The sequence below is a fragment of the Radiomyces spectabilis genome (genome assembly GCF_025331425.1).
Source record: "Radiomyces spectabilis strain NRRL 2753 chromosome Unknown BYT42scaffold_1, whole genome shotgun sequence".
Lineage (NCBI taxonomy): Eukaryota > Fungi > Mucoromycota > Mucoromycetes > Mucorales > Radiomycetaceae > Radiomyces > Radiomyces spectabilis.
The window spans coordinates 34712-50609 of NW_026251926.1; the positions used below are offsets into that span (position 1 = coordinate 34712).

Consider the following 15898-nt stretch of genomic DNA (forward strand, 5'->3'; position numbering starts at 1 on the left):
GTCGCCCATTACCATATCATCAAACGTACTCTTTGCGATACGGCCTTTTCTTGCTTTCTTGGCCATTCTTTCTTCGGCTGCCAATTCATCCCAGTCATCGCCGTCATCATTATCATCCTCGTTCTGAGCCGATTGCTCCGCTTCGTTTTGTTTTCGCTTCAGATATTCTCTCTTGCGTTCTTTTTTCAGCTTGCGTTCCAATTTGCGATCCTTCATATTTTGTTTTTCAGACCATGCTGTGGTCCTATAAACAAACGCAAACCGTCAGTCATCGCAGTTCCACATAACCCCTTCCATTTCATCATCTGCTTACTTTTTGGGTTTGTTGTGTGATTGTGCCGATCTGGTGATGAGATTTGCTTCATGTTCTTTTGCTTCGCGTTGTCGTTTCGCTTCTCGCTGTTTGTCCTGATATGCGTATGTGGAAAACTAAAAGAGACGGTAAACGGAAAATAACTGATGAGACCCTATTCGACTTGATCTTGTACGCCATGACGACTTACATCCATATCCTCAGGTTCAAAGTTGATTCGTTTGGCATCTTTCAGTTCGGGCATTTTTGGTAACTAAAAAGCAATGGGGTAAGTATGCCGAAATCTAATTTGTTATGACTACGAGCAGTACCTTTAACAGCCCGTAACCAGTGGCAACTCTTCCCAAATCGACATCCTTTAAACGGAAAATGAAGCTAGCTTCGTGCTTGGAATAAGCGCGAGCCCACGATACAAAGGCCTTCATACCACGATCGTGCATATCACGGTCCTTTTTAACAATCGCACGGAGTGTAGCAATGAAAGGCGCAACCGAAGCATCTTCAACTTCGGACGTGGTGATCTTTTCGTCCTCGGCATCGTCGTTTTTCAGGACATTGTCGCAGACTGAGCCATCTTCAAGCCGATAGTAACCGCGCTCCAGAGGAATCTTTCTAAGCTTCAAGAATTCGATATAGGTTTCTTCACGTCCGCGAATGAGAAACACGGTTGCTTTTCCTTTACGGCCGGCTCGTGCGGCACGACCACATCGATGAGTGAATGCTTTAGGATCTTGCGGCGGATCAATTTGAATAACATAATCAACGTCAGGAATATCGAGACCACGGGAGGCGACATCCGTACACAGTAAAACTGCAGGTACCGCCGGTGGTAGTTGGGTGAAGTTGGTGTATGTCGCGGTTCGACGTTTGGTATCCATCTGTCCGTGCAAAGAATGAAGTGAGAAGGGTTTCAGGTCACCGATCTGCTTCAACAGTTTGTAAAAGTAATCCACGCAAGCGCACGTAGCAAAGTAGACAATGAATTTCCTTGCCCCTTCCATATCGTTGAGTTCTGCTTGCAATAAACGAACGAGCTGAATCAATTTCTGTTCAGGATCACAGACGATATAGTTGATATCCAGTGAAGCGGGTGTTCGCTGGACACTGCCCTTGCTGGTAAGATCCTCCACTTTGACTACAATACGAACTGGATTACGCAAACCGGCACGCACCAGTTCCGAGATGGCGTCGGTCATTGTAGCTGAGAACAGACCCGTACGACGTTGTTTCGGTAACTGTGCGATGATACGGCTCAACTGTTGCGAGAAGCCCATATCAAGCAAACGATCCGCTTCATCCATGACGAGGACTTCCAGTTCTTTCGTATTGACAATTTTCTGAGATCGGGTCAGTAATTCCTCCAAACGACCGGGTGTGCCAATGAGAATGCGTGGGCACGACTGGTTGAACGTAGTGATATCCTGTGCGAGAGTGGTGGTGCCTCCAATAAACAGTCCGAGTGTGAGCTGATCTTTCTTGGGATGATCGTCAATAAATGTACTGAAAACGGAGTGAATCTGTTGAGCAAGTTCACTATAATATTCAGAAGATCGTTAGCAATGGGTTTGCATTTGAAACAAAAGTCAATATTCTTTACCGTGTGGGCGTAATGATTAGCGCACCAATTTCATGTTTCTTGAGAGGATCTTCACGCCGGGTCAGTTTCTCGATAATGGGTATAACAAATGCCAACGTTTTGCCCGATCCAGTAACGGCCTATTCAATAGTGTCATAAGCTAACAAGTCACACGGTTGTTGTCTTACTACTTTTGTATATACCTCGACAACCACATCTTTATTCTTCATAAATAAAGGAATGGCACCAGCTTGAACGGGCGTCATGGCGTCGAATCCGAGGAGACCCAAGGTTTCCATACTATCATCGAACAGGTAAGCAGTGTGATGCCGAAGAACTAGGTATTGGTCCACTTACATAGGTTCGCTGAGAGGAGTCTCGAGCGTACTCCAAGAACCGGCCTGATTAGGTACTGCCGACATGGTAGAATGAATATGGATGATCTGACAAACGTGGTTTGATCGATGGACTGGCCCCAGCACGCGGCTTCACAGCATATGCCGAACACAAGCCACAGTCTAGCAAATGAGAAAGTTGCACCCAGAGTCCTTTTCAAACCCAGCTTGCGACGTTCGGGATCAAAGGATTGAGAAACTACATTTATTATATTGCCGAGCAACTTATCGAGTTGTTTGGCTAGAGTTTTAAAAAGCAAGACGTAAATACAGACATTAAAAAAGAGCATAATGTATGAAAAAAGTTGAAGGGGTGAAGTCGAACCCATTTCACGGTGCGACAAAACAAGAAAAAAGAAGGATTTGCATTGCCGGCCGCCGTGAATTCAACTGAACAGCATAGCAAGTAAAACGTCAATGAAATGCCAAAACCAGTATACTGAGCGCAGATTAAAGATGATATTGGAAGCAATTTAAAATAATAAAGTAAAATCCGTTGAGTACTCTGTGAAGGGAAGGCGATAAGGCAAAAGAAAGGCGTCTTAATAAGTAACAGAAAGTTGAGTCGACGAATCCAGCTCAATGTTGAAGGGTACAGTGGATGTCTTTGTGGGACTTGCAAGACCAGATACTGCGACAGGCGTGAGATGCATCATCAAGCAAGAGATGGCTGGGACCATTTGATTTTGCCAAATAAATATTAGCGCATTTGCACGTCCTGTGTTTTTTATACATTAAAAGCTGAGTAACTTGGGTAATAGATTGCTTCAATCCAGAAGCTTGTCAAAACTTGTCAAGACTATGGCAATTATATCATTGTCATTGATATAACAACATGCCAATGCAAAAGCGAAGAAAGATGAGAGTGGGTTATGCGAGACTGAGTTTGATAGAAAGAAGCGAACGAGATATTATTCCCTAGTACTCATTTTTTCATCTTCTTTTTGAAGGGATGACATTGGCTGGCTTGGGAGGATGGGGAACACATTGTCAGACACAGAAGATGACCATATTCGGAAAGAGCCCAAAGTTTTTGCGAGCCCCTTAATCTGGTAGAGAACTGGTTCGATTTTCGCTCCTGAAAATCCTTCTTTTTCACACCTCTCTCTCTCTTTTCTTCTTTCAACTTCCTCGACCATGCATGCAAATACAGAAAGTGATATTCCCGAGCGTATTGCCGCGGCTCGAAGAGAAGCAGAAGCCCTCAAAGAACGAATCAAACAACGCAAAGAAGCTCTCGCCGATTCTACCTGTAAGCTTCCCAGCCTTCCTTTTTTTATTTTGATTTTTCAATCAATCCAATCAATCATTCAATCGTCTTCCTTTTTTTAACAAATGCTCGGCAGTATTGTAACTTGTCCATTGCTAACTACAACTACACTTTAGTACAAGAAATGGCGAAAGAAGTCGAGCCATTACCGCGTATCGTGTTAAAGTCGCGTCGAACGCTCAAGGGACATTTAGCCAAGATTTATTCAACACAATGGGCACACGACAAACGACATATCGTATCAGCTTCACAAGATGGCAAACTTATCGTTTGGGACGCTTATTCGGGCAACAAAGTTCATGCTATTCCTCTGCGATCCTCTTGGGTGATGACCTGTGCCTATTCGCCGTCGGGTAATTTTGTCGCCTGTGGTGGTTTGGATAACATCTGTTCCATTTACAATCTACGCACCCGCGATGGCCCTGTTCGTCCTGCCCGAGAACTCTCGGCGCATACGGGTTATCTGAGCTGCTGTCGATTTATAAATGATCGTCAGATCATCACGGCCTCAGGGGACATGACTTGCATGTTGTGGGATATTGATGCTGGAGTAAAAATCGAAGAATTTGCCGATCATACGGGCGATGTGATGAGGTAAGTAGTTGATAGACAATCGACTTCATTTGCATGCAATGGGCCTGATTGATTTTTTTTTTAAAAAAAAAAAAAAAAAAAGTGTTTCATTGGGTCCCAACCCAAATGTATTTGTGACCGGTGCTTGCGATGCCACGGCCAAAGTATGGGATATTCGAACCAAACGATGCGTACAGACATTTATAGGTCACGAATCCGACATCAATGCAGTGGAATTTTTCCCTAATGGAGATGCATTTGCGACGGCGTCAGATGACGCCAGCTGCAGATTGTTTGACTTGCGTGCAGACTGTGAAATGAGTGTCTACTCACACGAATCGATATTATGTGGTATTACTTCCGTAGGCTTCTCAATTTCGGGAAGACTGATGTTTGCCGGTTACGACGATTACAACTGCAATGTGTGGGATACCTTGAAAGGTGAACGAGTTGGTATTCTCAGTGCCCATGAGAATCGCGTGTCCTGTTTGGGGGTCTCAAGTGACGGGATGGCCTTGTGTACCGGCAGCTGGGACACAAGCTTACGAGTTTGGGCTTAATACTTGTCAAACGAAAACTCTGTTTTTCTCCATTTTCGTTGTCTGTGCTTCTTTTATTGCTTGTCACCTTTTCTACTTTTGCTTTTCGATTTCCTGTCAAGGGTCCCATCATTGCCAAACCTTTTCGTTTTCTTGCCTTTGCCGTATTCCCTGCCCTTCTTGACTTCCCCTGATTAAGCTTTACAAGAGCCCATCCTTTTAACAACTGTCTCTTATACTCATGTAACTTATTTATCATCCCTCATTTTTAAATTGGCCGTAATCGTATCTTTTTTTTTCAATACTTTGTTTTGATCGTCCCTTTTTTTTCTCACACTATCAGCTTGCATGGAAGGGGAATGAAATATAAGGAGCTCCGATCGGTGACCTGATTTACAGTGAGCCGCTTTTATACATGCTGACACTCTTTAAGCAATGGTAATCCAATAAATCCTAAAATGTTCAGTCACATTTGTCTTTATTTCCTATTTCCTTTGACCATGAGGACAATCGACCATCTTTATTTCATTGTTCACAACGATTTCAAGGGAACCACGCCTATGATAACTGGTACACAGAGTCTTTTAAATGGCCATGCTTTGTCGTGCTAAAATTTAGTTTCATCTTCTGCCATATTTGAAACAGAAGTTCTGGTACAATTCGTAAGTAACCGCTGGTAGTGTGATGAGTCCAAGTCCACATCGCATTTTTGATGGGCGGCTTGTCGTTGATTCAATAGATTTGAACTGCCATATTGTAAACCATGCGCATGTAAATCTGCACATTGGAAAACGAAAAGGAGAACAAAGAGTCAAGTATTCGAGTCAACTACACAGAAGGATTTGGTTTGGGTACTGATCCACCTCGCAGCACATGAAGCAGCATGTGCCGATAATTCGTTCTGTAATTGAAAGTATGCCATAAAAAGTCATTAATGAAAGACATTCAAGTATAGTAATTACAGAGTCGAAAGCCATGCTTTGATTTGGATTGAAGAAAGATTATGTTGCAGGTTCCCAAGTAGTTGTTTAACTTTTTTTCTTTATTTTTGCTATTCAAAAGATAGCACTTCATGTGCACCGGGAGACTTCCGTTTTGGATGCGGCAAAGGCGGTGGATGAAATAAGCGACTGAGAAGAGGGGGCACAGGTTGAGGTACAGCCGCCGTTTGTGATTTCTTTTGGAGTACTGATCGTCGATATTGGTGATCGTCTGCTCTCATTAGGATTTCTCGTACCGTGGAAGCGGAGGATCGTCGTTCAAGACGCGGGGCTGGAGTGTGAGAGGACAAGGTCGAAGAAGTCGATGACCACGAAGAAGCGACCGAAGATGGGTTACTAAGCGACGGAGCCATGCCATGCTGACGTTGCGTGGCACTGACACGCTTTAAAGATTCTACCATGGGATCTTCGAAATGTCGTACACATTGGTATTCTCGGTTGACACGGTCCAATTCTTTGGTCAGTCGTCTCATATTGGCCGGGTGATTCAGATGGTTTTTGTCGTCCGCCAGAAATGATTGGCGCTGTAACATGAGTTTGTGCTGAGTTCGACTGAGTTCGACCTGCTGTGTCTTGGCTGCATGAACAGGATTGGTTTGGGTTGGCCCTGGCAATTGAGTGGTAGCTATAGGATACGCATGGACATTGAAGGATGAAACTTGGATACTAGGCATGGATCGCATGGCCGGATGGCTCCGCATATGTTTTAGTCGATGGGTCGGTGGACACAAGGTGTCACGGTTCGGATGGTGGATGGATAATGAGACCTCATGGGTGTTGGCATGCGCAATGTCCACCTTGACAGGAGTCAGTGCCTGAACGGTGGAGCTCATTAAGGGAATTTGTCTTTTAATAAATACGGAATGAAAAAAATGATCGTTTAATCAAGACCCAGGCGAAGAAAGAAAAAGGGATAGAATGTATGAAATAGGAAAGAAAACCATAGTGGTCAAGATGATCATGTGGGGAATCGTGTCTCCCTTATCTTCACATGACCCAAGCAAACACTCCTCCTTTAGCCGCCTTCCAACACATGCCGTACTCTCTTTTGATCGAAAACCAAATATCATGTGAAAACAAACAAAGAAAAAAACACCTGCCTTCCAACCCAACGACCGACCATTTCCAATTTATCGGGGAAGGTCATACAAAAGACAGATCATAAGCCCGCTCGTATCGTTATTTCCAGGTGCCTGAGGTACGGCCATCCTCTTGTTATGTTGCGGCAATTCAATTTAATATGTCCAAGGGGGAGTACAGATGGAGGCACCCAAGTTTCATATCAGGTCCTTCTCTCTCTCTCTTCTCTTTTTCCCTCATCCTCCAACCAGATTTACCTACTATAGCCTCTATGGTTTATATCTTCTTTCTCTATCGTTTCGATCGCGGAATCCTCATCCAACTTGGGGTTACCATGCAGTGATTTTTCTGTGATAATAAGATATGTCGCGGCCACATCTCGTGATCCTTTTTTATTGACATAATGTTAGGCAACAGATTTACCCATCAATGCATAGAATTTGATGCTTTGCCAGTATTTTCGAGCTTGACCCACCAAAACATAGGCGATGGGATTGCCTTGTCTGTAGAGTAACAAGAAGAGACAGATCGCAGTGGCCAAGTTGACAAATGCATGTCTTACCGCCGCCTGAGTAGGGTTATTTTTCACATTAGCAATGATCATCACTTTTTTGTTTCTTGGGATGAAATCAGCGTACCTTGATCACCCACTTCCATCCTTCAAAGGCCGAGTCATATTGACTGTCGTCATCGTTGCCATTGCTGCTGCCAGATTGATTTCCGGTCAGGCGTTTCTTTGCTCGTTTGTTGCGACGACGCTGGTCTCTTTCCATCAACTCTTGCCGGAGACCATCGATGCGCTCATTCAATGCAAAAATTTCCATCTGCAGCGATTCCAATGCACGTTTGGTAGCGGGTCCTAGAGCCACAACTGATGTGTACTGATCTGGCGGAAGCGGTTTACTGACGCGTTTAGGTTGTGAACCCTCCGATGGTGGCAACGCAGAGCCCATCTGCGAATGAGGTTCGGATAACGATAGGGCCGGGATTTTGCCAATGGATTCAATGGATTCGTCCGATGGTTTGGGGGTTGACATGGGTCCACTGATTTCCGCAATCGCAGCCAGGCTGTGGGAAGATGGAGTTGCACGACCAGATCTGATGGAGGTATCTTGAGAAGAGATGGTCGGGATATCATGGCGGGGAATGGAATTGACAGGAGGCGGCTGCTGGGAAGTAGGATGCGGTGAAGGGGAGGCTAGGAACCGACTATCCAATATAGCTTGACGATCGGCCAAACGCTCGTCCTCGATACTGTCATCGCTGGTGTGACCATCGTCAAGATGATAACGTTGAATAGAAGGATGATGTACCCAAGGGTTGATGGTGTTATCGAGCGATTCATCCAGCAGAGGTTCGCGAAGCATCGCTTGCAACGGCAATGGTCTTCGTTCCTGACCCTGAGAACGCATAGATGCTGAAGATTGAGGGCGCATGCCAGATACGCTCTCCACGGTTGGCGTTGCTCTCGATGACGATACAGAAAGTCGTCTTGGCATACTGGTACGCGCGGTTGCCATGGACATGGTGGCGGAATGAGTCGAGGCTACGGAAGGAGCTCTTAAAGGAGGCACTTGTCTTCCGTGCCACGATCTTCGGTTCAGTTGCTTTGTACGATTCATTGACAGACGAGAGGCAGAAGGTCGCATCGTTACTGATGGATTTTGTTGTCGTACCGCATCGTAATATTGAGCAGAAGATGTTGATCGGGAAGGTGATGGGGTAGGTCCTACGGTGGTGTCTTGTTGCTGTTGCTGTTGCTGCTGCTGTCGAATCGCTTGAAGATAAGCTTGTTCTTCCGCTTCAGCAGAAGCAATACTAGAGTCTTTTTTTTTCAGGGGAAAAAAATCAGCCTACGTAAATGGCATTAGTGTAATAAGGCAAATCATTTACCTTCATCATTTTCGTCTACTAATTCGTTGCCACTATCATCTTCAACATCCGTGTCTTTATCGTCGGTCAACTTTAAGCTTGCAAACATTTGGATAATTTCTTGTGCCTGAGTCCTGCTCCAAGGCTTTTTGTATGCCTAAAATAAGAAAAAAATAAAGAAGAGGTGTGAGTATTACTGCGCGTTCCTGATGAATGCAAAGAGACAGGAAAAAAATAATTGAACCTCTGTTGCCGCTCGTAACAAGATGTCGATATACCGATGCTTGGCTTCCACTGGTTTCATGCCTTCCAGCTTTTTCCACGCATCCCTGTTCCCGTGGTGAGTGACTTGTCGCGAGTTGTCTCATTTGCGCAAAAATACCATTTCGCTCTTCCAACTACATCGAAAATTCCTGGTCGTTGTGTATCGACGTCACCATGCGAGACTTGCTTGTAATATGCGTATAACTAGAGGAGAAAAAGAAATGAAAAGAGAAAGGTTATCATGGACTGCCGTTCTCAATGGCAGAGAACCCAGTTTCACATGCCTCTAATTTCTGAGCTTTCGTTGGCTGAAAGGTAGATGATGCTGGCAAATGCTGAACAATGTAGAGTGCCTTATTATAACGCAGATTGATGTATCTTTCGGAATAATGAGGAGGAATCACAGACATGTAGAAGCGGAAAAAAAGAGCGTCGTTCAACGAAAATGGGATGTGGGACAAAGACTCCATCCCACTTGGTTGAGGAATTGGCGACATTTCTTTATTTGGATTACGACATCTCACTATTGGAATCTGGAAAGCCAAACGAACTTGCCGTATCGGGAAGTAGCTCTATTCTCATGCTGCATTGCCATAGAAACGTTTCTATCAAAAAACGGAAATCCCTGTTTCGGTGACATCGAACCATCCAAATCGGTCGATTGTCTGCATTGTAAATAAAACGTAGGATCATTATGATACAAAAAAAAAATGTGGTTAGTGCATTGATCTGCAAGGGATAACCACTTTTCTCATGTTTTCCTTTTTTTTGACTCAACATTAAAGTTCACTATTTCTGTCCATCAACAAAAAAAAGTCTTCCAAGCGAACTGTACCTGAGTCCTTACTTTATTTTTTTCCCGGCTGAATGATTGAAATCACCGATTGGCTGTGGGATGAAACGAATGCAACGTCTCACTTCGTAAATATTTTCCCATGGAATAGACCCGCCTGCGTATGTGGTTGCTGGGATGGCGTCAATACCGCATCATTCTATTCTGCTTTTCTTTTCAACATGGAACAACCGACAACTAGCCTTCTGACCGAAATTTCCATTTTTGGTTAACTGGCAATGTCATTGTCACACAGGTTACCTTTTTTAATAGTCCGCGATGATGACACGATGAACGCACTTTCATGTCAGATCGACATCTACTCTCAGAGGGTATAAGAAGTGGATGCTTTTCTGAAGTTTGGGCATTCGCTTCTTTTTACTCTCTACTGTATATTTTCTCTACTATTACTATGACCTCTACTCTCAATAATCCTACTTCCATGACCACCGCCGGTGATCACGTCAACACAACCAATGACTTGAACCATAAAGCCACGGCTGATCACGGTTCCAAAGATCATACTTTACCCAGCACACATGAAAAGGCACATAATAGTAGTTCTACCACTACTCCTGCCAAGTCTACCGACCGCCCTGTTAATGACGACCGATCACCTCAGGAGAAATCGCGCGATGAGAAATTAAAGATGCTCGAAGTCGTCCGCGGCATGCGTAATGGAAAATTCCCTACCAATCAACATATGAACCGTCTCTTTGACAAAGCCTTACAGAACAAAGTCATTCATGATCGCCAGCACTTGATGTCGCCCGATGGCCAACGTCTCTTGAAGGATTTTCAAGACCTTTTGCGTGTTTTGAAGCAGACATTGGACACCAAGAACAAGGATGAACTCTTCCAGTCCATGGTGTACCATTTGCATTGCATGGATGCTCCCTTGAACAAAGGTATGTAACACAAACCACTTGGTACGCATGAAATTTCGGAAATCTGATTTCACGCTATTTTTATTTTAGAGTCTGTGAAGAATGCCAACATCGCTCCCAATACCAACAAGGAAGAATTCAAGCAGGAAGCTAAAGGAGGTTTGTGTTCACTTGCAAGTTTACAAATTTGCTTGTATTCCATGGGTGCTGACTCTTTGTATCTTTCAAGGTGCCGTCGCTTTCTTAAAGATTATTCGTCTGATCCTCATCAATGGTGAATTCCGTGAAACCTTGAATGACCTCATGGCAATCACTCAGGAAGCCTTTGGCGATGCCGTTGATAACCTTGGTGACTCGTTGGATCAAGCCAACGATAAGCTCAACGAAAGCTCCCAACGTGTGACTCAGACCGACAACCGCACCGGTTTCTTGGACCAGTTGACTGACAAGATTGATCAAAAGTGTGAAGAATTGGATCAGCCCGAATCCTTGACCACGCAAAACAAGAGCACCTTTGACTCCACTGGTAACAACGCTACTGGCTACAATGAAAACGATGCCGTCTCCAACACGATGAACCAAGCCGGTCTCCAGACCCACCAAGGTCAACAACAAGGCCAGATTGCCAACTTTGATCCCTCCAACAACGAAAACGTGCAACAGACCAAGGAACAGACTCAGCAGAAGACCCAAGAGTTGCAAGCTGAAGCTAGACAGAGAGCCGAGGAGCACAAGCAGTCAGCCAAGCAATACGCTAGAGAAAAGTTCCCCGAGGAGAAGCAAGAACAGATCATCAACCGTCTCAAGAAGACTCTTCGTGACATTCAAAGCCATCCCGAGTATGAAGATGCCATCAACACCCTCATTCGTCTCTTCAAGTCTTGGGGTAACCGTGCTGTTGAGGTCGCTCAAAATGCCGCTGATCATGCCAACACTCAAGTGAGCGATGTTCGTGAAGATGATCACTGGTCCAAGGTCGAAATCGAAGTCAAGACCATTCTCGAAGATTGGGCTCAAGGCCAGTCTTTGAATCCTTTGGTCGAGAACGTCAAGCAAGTGATGCAGGACATTAAGGAAGATGAGAAGCTTAGAGACTATATCCAAGAGGTAAAAAATCATTTGTTCAATATGTCTTTTTCGGCGAATGATGCTAACTATACTATCTCCATTGTAGTGGACCGATTACATTCACCGTTTGTTGAAGGAAACTGGCTATGTCGATGAAGAAGCTTCTACCAAGGATGGCGAAAAGTTGGTGGAAAAGGGCCGCCAGGTCGTCAAGGAGCGTTACCGTGGTCATGTCAACCAGCTTATTGATCATGCCAGATCCTACACCAATGCTATGGCTGAAGATCCTATTTCCAAGGACATCAACAGCGTTTTCAAGGCCATCCATCAAGACCTCTGGTTCGACCAGGAGGGTAACCCCGCATTCAAGCCTCAGCTTCTCAACGATATGCGTCTGACCTTGCTGCCTGCCATGATTGAGCAGATCAAGTATATTCCTATTCCTCGTATTGAATATGCTGACAAGCAGTTCGACGTTGTTGTTGAGAATGTTATCCTTTCCGGTGACTCGTTGTTGCCCAACATGTGTGAAGTCAAGTTGGAGAACTTCTCCCGCTTCTCTCCCAAGTCGGACGTTGAGCCTATCAACCGCCAGATCGTCAACATTACCATGAAGAACATCCAAGCCGAACTCGATGATGTGGTCTTTTACTACAAGAAGAAGACCGGTTTTCCCCGCATGTCCGATCGTGGTGTGGCTGCTATGGAAATTGGCGGCAAGGGTATCGATGTCACTCTCAAGCTTCACACCACCGATGATCCCAAGCATGTGTTGAAGGTCGTCGTCTGCAAGGCTCATGTTAGCAACCTCAAATTCAAGGTCAAGGACAGCAAGCACGATCTCTTGTACAAGACCATTCACCCTATGGTGATCGGTATTGTTCGCAAGCAAATGGCCAAGGCCATCGAGCTCAAGATCTTGGATATGATTGATACAATTGATCAAAAACTTGTGGCCAACATCTGGGGCATGCAAGCCAAGGCCGATATGAACGCTCGTCAAGCCGAGATCCATGCCCGTCAATTGAAGGGCGAAGATGTCAAGGATGCTTCCGCGGCTCAACGTTCTAGCCAACCTCAGCGTGTTTCGAAGCGTCCCAGCTTGTTCTCTACTTTGGTCACCATGATCAACAACAACCTCAAGATGAAGGCTACCCGTCGTGCCGTCAAGAAGAAGGAGCAGTTGGCCGAAGTTCAAAAGGAAATTAACGAGAACCCCGCCACCATGCCCAAAGAGGAATTTGTGAAGAAGTCTGACAAAGCTTTGCCTCCTTCGGATCCTACTCTTTTGGAAGATAACCACAAGGAAACCCCGGCCGCCATGCCCAAGGAAGAATTTGTGAAGAAGACGGACAATGCTTTGCCTCCTTCGGATCCTCAGCTCATGGAAGGTAACCACGCCGATCCCCATGCTGCCAAGGACCATTTGACTCCTCCTCACTCTCCTACGGACAAGAAGCCCGAATTGGCTCCTACCTCTGAGGCTGAGAAGCTCATGCACGCCAATGTCATGGACACCACCAAGGACGAAAACCCGGCCATGGCTGCCATGCATCACCGACCTGACGCTTCCAAGAACCCTGTGTTCAGTGCGGATCAGCGCCGATCCACTCTCCAAAATGAGGAAACCAAACCTAATGAAGTCCGCGTCTAAGGACGAAACGGAATGTAATCCAGTAACCGTTTGATATTTTATACTTTTCTATTCTCATTTTTTTTCCCCTTTTTAAGTTTTACATAATCTTTTTTATTTTTATTTTGCAAAGATCTACTTTGCAACTGGCAATATACGAGTACTATGCTTATTTTCAGTTCAATAAATCATATTCTTTTTTATCGGTATATAAATAGTAAAAAAAAAAAAAAAATGTGTTGGCAGGATTATCCTGCCTAAAGTGATCGACATTATTTGTTAGAAAACGTTTCTGGTATGATCCTCTACTCGTGATATTTTTGCATGTATCACTAAATCTGATTGCGCACACACACACACACACACATAAAAAGATCCTGGAATCATTTACTGATCATTGAATCATATCGTCATTCAGCCTACGCTTTCTGCCCACTATTTTACCCTTGTTCTTCCCATTTGGGTTTTTCATCTTTCAATGAAACCTTCTCCCATAAATGCCAGGGCGAGCAATAGTCCGCAGCGGACGTGTATTCACTCACCCACTAATATAAAAAATCTTAGTAAAGACTATAAAAAAAAAAAAAAAAATCGCGACGAGAAACAATAAAAAGGATGCGCGAACCGGGAATCGAACCCGGGCCCTTCGCGTGGCAGGCGAAGATTATACCACTTAACCATCCGCGCTTCGGTATTTTTTTAACTGAAACATTGTATATACTAAGTATTAAGCAGTCACAATCCGGACCGGGCTCGTGGCGGCTGCTAAAAGTATGCGGCGGCATTCATTAGTTTCGGTTCTTATTTCCCCAGAGCGGTCGAGAGTTTATGTTTGGTGTTTTTTCTTGCTTAAACATTTCTCGAAACGAAAGGTGTGCTGGCCATATTACTATTGCGTTACTGTCACATTCATACCCGAAGCATTCAGGGTGAGCGCGAATCTTTACTTGCTCCGCTTGCTCCGTTTTCGAAAGTCTTTTGTCGATAATTTATTGGTGGAATCGGAACGGGAAAAGTCGTGCCTGGGTTTCAATTGAGGTGACGAAGACAAGACGAATCCGGCAGGTCAATTCTCCAGGTTCCTTTCGTTCTCTGTTTGCGATGACGACCAGATACTCGCGTACGGCGGATAAGGCTCTCAACGAGAAAAACGCAGCCGTTCTCAAGTCGCTTTTGCAAAGGCCCGGAAATAAATACTGTGTCGATTGTAAACGCAAAGGTGAGCATTCTCACTTACTGTGCGGAAAGATGATGGATATTAATTGACCAATGGAAATGGCAGATCCTCGCTGGGCATCATGGAATCTGGGCATCTTTATGTGCATTCGATGTTCGGGTATTCATCGTTCACTGGGCACGCACATTAGTAAAGGTAGTCAAGACTGCAGTGTGATGAAGGAACCAAAAACTTAAAAAATATTGCAGTGAAATCTGTGGATTTGGACACTTGGATTCCTGATCAGGTGGAAAACATGGTGAAGTGGGGCAATGAAAGAGCCAACAAGTAAGTAAAGAGCGACCGGTTTCTGTCTGCTTTTATTCGTGATTATTGGAAACGAAAGAGTAAACGATGTGCATTTGCAAGGTATTGGGAAGCGAATCTCAAGGATAAGCGACCATCGGAACACAATATGGAAATGTGGATTCGAGCGAAATATGAGCAGAAACGTTGGGCAATGAAAGGACCTATTCCGGATCCGAGTACGCTGGATGGTGACAACACTGAAATCACTGTAAGTGGGGCAAGCGGTATACTTGTTCTAGACGATGTTTTTAATCATCAGAGGTTCATAGCAGACTGCCGCGCCGGTGGCAGCCAAGAAGCCATCTGCTTCACGGGAACAGCAAAACCATAGCGTGAAACCAAAGGAAGCAGCGAGTCTGGATGATTTTTTCGGATCATCGTCACCAGCCTCTTTTTCCACGGCTCCTAAACCCGCCAACCCTCCAGTCACCGCACAACTTCAAGGCGCCGATTTCTTCAGTACAACGCCTTCTTCGCCAGTCGTTGCTCAGGAATCACCTAAGTCGAAACACGACGATATAAAATCCTCCATCCTGTCACTGTATGGTGCCAAACCTTCGATCCCTAACAACACGGGTAGCTATGCAACCAATATGACGAATTACCAGCAGCAATTATCCGGATTATCCACCGGTTCGCCTGGCGGTGTCATCCCTCAAGCGCCACCCGCTTACGATAATATTTGGGGGACATTTACCAGTGCTCCTGCCGTTACCCAGCAACCAGCCCAACCACAAGGAAGTCAATTCTTTTCATCCATGGCTGCTTCTCCTTCCCCACCACCGAAAAAACCTGCTTATGAGTAAGTTGTTTTATCGCGGTTTTGCCGTTTTCAAATGTTTGCCAAATATTTTTGTGCCACTAATCGCGGGTTCTTTTTCTTTTCATAGTGCTTTTGCTGATTTGTTAAAGTAGTCTCCTAGAATGATAATCGCTGCTCTTTTGAGTATTCATTCATTTATCCTTATTTCATTAGAACTGGAAAGATTTTGGAAAAAGAAAATCGTACCAATGATGATGCCTCGCAATACGATTTTATCAGATCAATAATAAAAAATTGAAAAACGTGC

The 15898-nt window shown here is 44.7% G+C and overlaps 7 protein-coding genes and 1 non-coding gene across 8 annotated transcripts; 3 read left to right on the forward strand and 5 right to left on the reverse strand.

Moving 5' to 3' along the window:
* Positions 1 to 312: 312 nt before the first annotated feature.
* Positions 313 to 2443, reverse strand: BYT42DRAFT_550503 (P-loop containing nucleoside triphosphate hydrolase protein). The gene is made up of 6 exons (XM_051566141.1): positions 2247 to 2443; positions 2093 to 2189; positions 1911 to 2029; positions 622 to 1846; positions 520 to 562; positions 313 to 443 (listed from the first exon to the last, which is right to left on the reverse strand). The coding sequence occupies exons 1-5, from the start codon at positions 2309 to 2311 to the stop codon at positions 545 to 547; spliced, it is 1524 nt and encodes a 507-aa protein (XP_051427805.1). The 5' UTR covers positions 2312 to 2443; the 3' UTR covers positions 313 to 443; positions 520 to 544.
* Positions 2444 to 3342: 899 nt separating this feature from the next.
* On the forward strand, positions 3343 to 5135 carry BYT42DRAFT_506692 (guanine nucleotide-binding protein subunit beta). Its single transcript, XM_051565101.1, has 3 exons — positions 3343 to 3536; positions 3671 to 4148; positions 4231 to 5135. The coding sequence occupies exons 1-3, from the start codon at positions 3422 to 3424 to the stop codon at positions 4685 to 4687; spliced, it is 1050 nt and encodes a 349-aa protein (XP_051427806.1). The 5' UTR covers positions 3343 to 3421; the 3' UTR covers positions 4688 to 5135.
* Positions 5136 to 5620: 485 nt separating this feature from the next.
* Positions 5621 to 7046, reverse strand: BYT42DRAFT_610 (uncharacterized protein). The gene is made up of 3 exons (XM_051571343.1): positions 7005 to 7046; positions 6768 to 6878; positions 5621 to 6513 (listed from the first exon to the last, which is right to left on the reverse strand). Exons 2-3 carry the CDS (start codon positions 6812 to 6814, stop codon positions 5718 to 5720), a joined length of 843 nt encoding a protein of 280 aa, XP_051427807.1. The 5' UTR covers positions 6815 to 6878; positions 7005 to 7046; the 3' UTR covers positions 5621 to 5717.
* Positions 6783 to 8641, reverse strand: BYT42DRAFT_623 (uncharacterized protein). The gene is made up of 5 exons (XM_051572387.1): position 8641; positions 7386 to 8565; positions 7223 to 7315; positions 7005 to 7134; positions 6783 to 6878 (listed from the first exon to the last, which is right to left on the reverse strand). Exons 2-4 carry the CDS (start codon positions 8394 to 8396, stop codon positions 7039 to 7041), a joined length of 1200 nt encoding a protein of 399 aa, XP_051427808.1. The 5' UTR covers positions 8397 to 8565; position 8641; the 3' UTR covers positions 6783 to 6878; positions 7005 to 7038.
* Positions 8642 to 9367, reverse strand: BYT42DRAFT_622 (acyl CoA binding protein-domain-containing protein). Its single transcript, XM_051572373.1, has 3 exons — positions 9168 to 9367; positions 9002 to 9087; positions 8642 to 8948 (listed from the first exon to the last, which is right to left on the reverse strand). The coding sequence occupies exons 1-3, from the start codon at positions 9351 to 9353 to the stop codon at positions 8813 to 8815; spliced, it is 408 nt and encodes a 135-aa protein (XP_051427809.1). The 5' UTR covers positions 9354 to 9367; the 3' UTR covers positions 8642 to 8812.
* A 714-nt stretch (positions 9368 to 10081) lies between these two features.
* On the forward strand, positions 10082 to 13512 carry BYT42DRAFT_680 (uncharacterized protein). The gene is made up of 4 exons (XM_051572791.1): positions 10082 to 10623; positions 10693 to 10761; positions 10832 to 11709; positions 11777 to 13512. Exons 1-4 carry the CDS (start codon positions 10128 to 10130, stop codon positions 13322 to 13324), a joined length of 2991 nt encoding a protein of 996 aa, XP_051427810.1. The 5' UTR covers positions 10082 to 10127; the 3' UTR covers positions 13325 to 13512.
* Positions 13513 to 13919: 407 nt separating this feature from the next.
* Positions 13920 to 13990, reverse strand: BYT42DRAFT_t19. The gene has a single exon. It is a non-coding gene; the product is annotated as a tRNA-Gly (tRNA).
* A 150-nt stretch (positions 13991 to 14140) lies between these two features.
* Positions 14141 to 15898, forward strand: BYT42DRAFT_550514 (uncharacterized protein). Its single transcript, XM_051566142.1, has 6 exons — positions 14141 to 14522; positions 14586 to 14675; positions 14729 to 14807; positions 14889 to 15036; positions 15098 to 15630; positions 15719 to 15898. The coding sequence occupies exons 1-6, from the start codon at positions 14405 to 14407 to the stop codon at positions 15741 to 15743; spliced, it is 993 nt and encodes a 330-aa protein (XP_051427811.1). The 5' UTR covers positions 14141 to 14404; the 3' UTR covers positions 15744 to 15898.

Coding starts and splice junctions, on each gene's coding strand:
- BYT42DRAFT_550503 (XM_051566141.1), bottom strand. CDS start 2,311: ATGTCGGCAGTACCTAATCAGGCCGGTTCTTGGAGTACGCTCGAGACT. Junction 2,030..2,092: donor ATAAAGATGTGGTTGTCGAG/GTATATACAAAA, acceptor ACTATTGAATAG/GCCGTTACTGGATCGGGCAA. Junction 1,847..1,910: donor CTAATCATTACGCCCACACG/GTAAAGAATATT, acceptor TGAATATTATAG/TGAACTTGCTCAACAGATTC.
- BYT42DRAFT_506692 (XM_051565101.1), top strand. CDS start 3,422: ATGCATGCAAATACAGAAAGTGATATTCCCGAGCGTATTGCCGCGGCT. Junction 3,537..3,670: donor AGCTCTCGCCGATTCTACCT/GTAAGCTTCCCA, acceptor ACTACACTTTAG/TACAAGAAATGGCGAAAGAA. Junction 4,149..4,230: donor CATACGGGCGATGTGATGAG/GTAAGTAGTTGA, acceptor AAAAAAAAAAAG/TGTTTCATTGGGTCCCAACC.
- BYT42DRAFT_610 (XM_051571343.1), bottom strand. CDS start 6,814: ATGACCTTCCCCGATAAATTGGAAATGGTCGGTCGTTGGGTTGGAAG. Junction 6,514..6,767: donor GTCGGTCGTTGGGTTGGAAG/GCAGGTGTTTTT, acceptor ATTTATTAAAAG/ACAAATTCCCTTAATGAGCT.
- BYT42DRAFT_623 (XM_051572387.1), bottom strand. CDS start 8,396: ATGCGACCTTCTGCCTCTCGTCTGTCAATGAATCGTACAAAGCAACTG. Junction 7,316..7,385: donor GATGGAAGTGGGTGATCAAG/GTACGCTGATTT, acceptor AACCCTACTCAG/GCGGCGGTAAGACATGCATT. Junction 7,135..7,222: donor ATCCCATCGCCTATGTTTTG/GTGGGTCAAGCT, acceptor TCAATAAAAAAG/GATCACGAGATGTGGCCGCG.
- BYT42DRAFT_622 (XM_051572373.1), bottom strand. CDS start 9,353: ATGGAGTCTTTGTCCCACATCCCATTTTCGTTGAACGACGCTCTTTTT. Junction 9,088..9,167: donor CGAAAGCTCAGAAATTAGAG/GCATGTGAAACT, acceptor TTTCTCCTCTAG/TTATACGCATATTACAAGCA. Junction 8,949..9,001: donor GTAGTTGGAAGAGCGAAATG/GTATTTTTGCGC, acceptor CCACGGGAACAG/GGATGCGTGGAAAAAGCTGG.
- BYT42DRAFT_680 (XM_051572791.1), top strand. CDS start 10,128: ATGACCTCTACTCTCAATAATCCTACTTCCATGACCACCGCCGGTGAT. Junction 10,624..10,692: donor GGATGCTCCCTTGAACAAAG/GTATGTAACACA, acceptor TTTTTATTTTAG/AGTCTGTGAAGAATGCCAAC. Junction 11,710..11,776: donor TTAGAGACTATATCCAAGAG/GTAAAAAATCAT, acceptor TCTCCATTGTAG/TGGACCGATTACATTCACCG.
- BYT42DRAFT_550514 (XM_051566142.1), top strand. CDS start 14,405: ATGACGACCAGATACTCGCGTACGGCGGATAAGGCTCTCAACGAGAAA. Junction 14,808..14,888: donor GGCAATGAAAGAGCCAACAA/GTAAGTAAAGAG, acceptor TGCATTTGCAAG/GTATTGGGAAGCGAATCTCA. Junction 15,037..15,097: donor GTGACAACACTGAAATCACT/GTAAGTGGGGCA, acceptor AGAGGTTCATAG/CAGACTGCCGCGCCGGTGGC.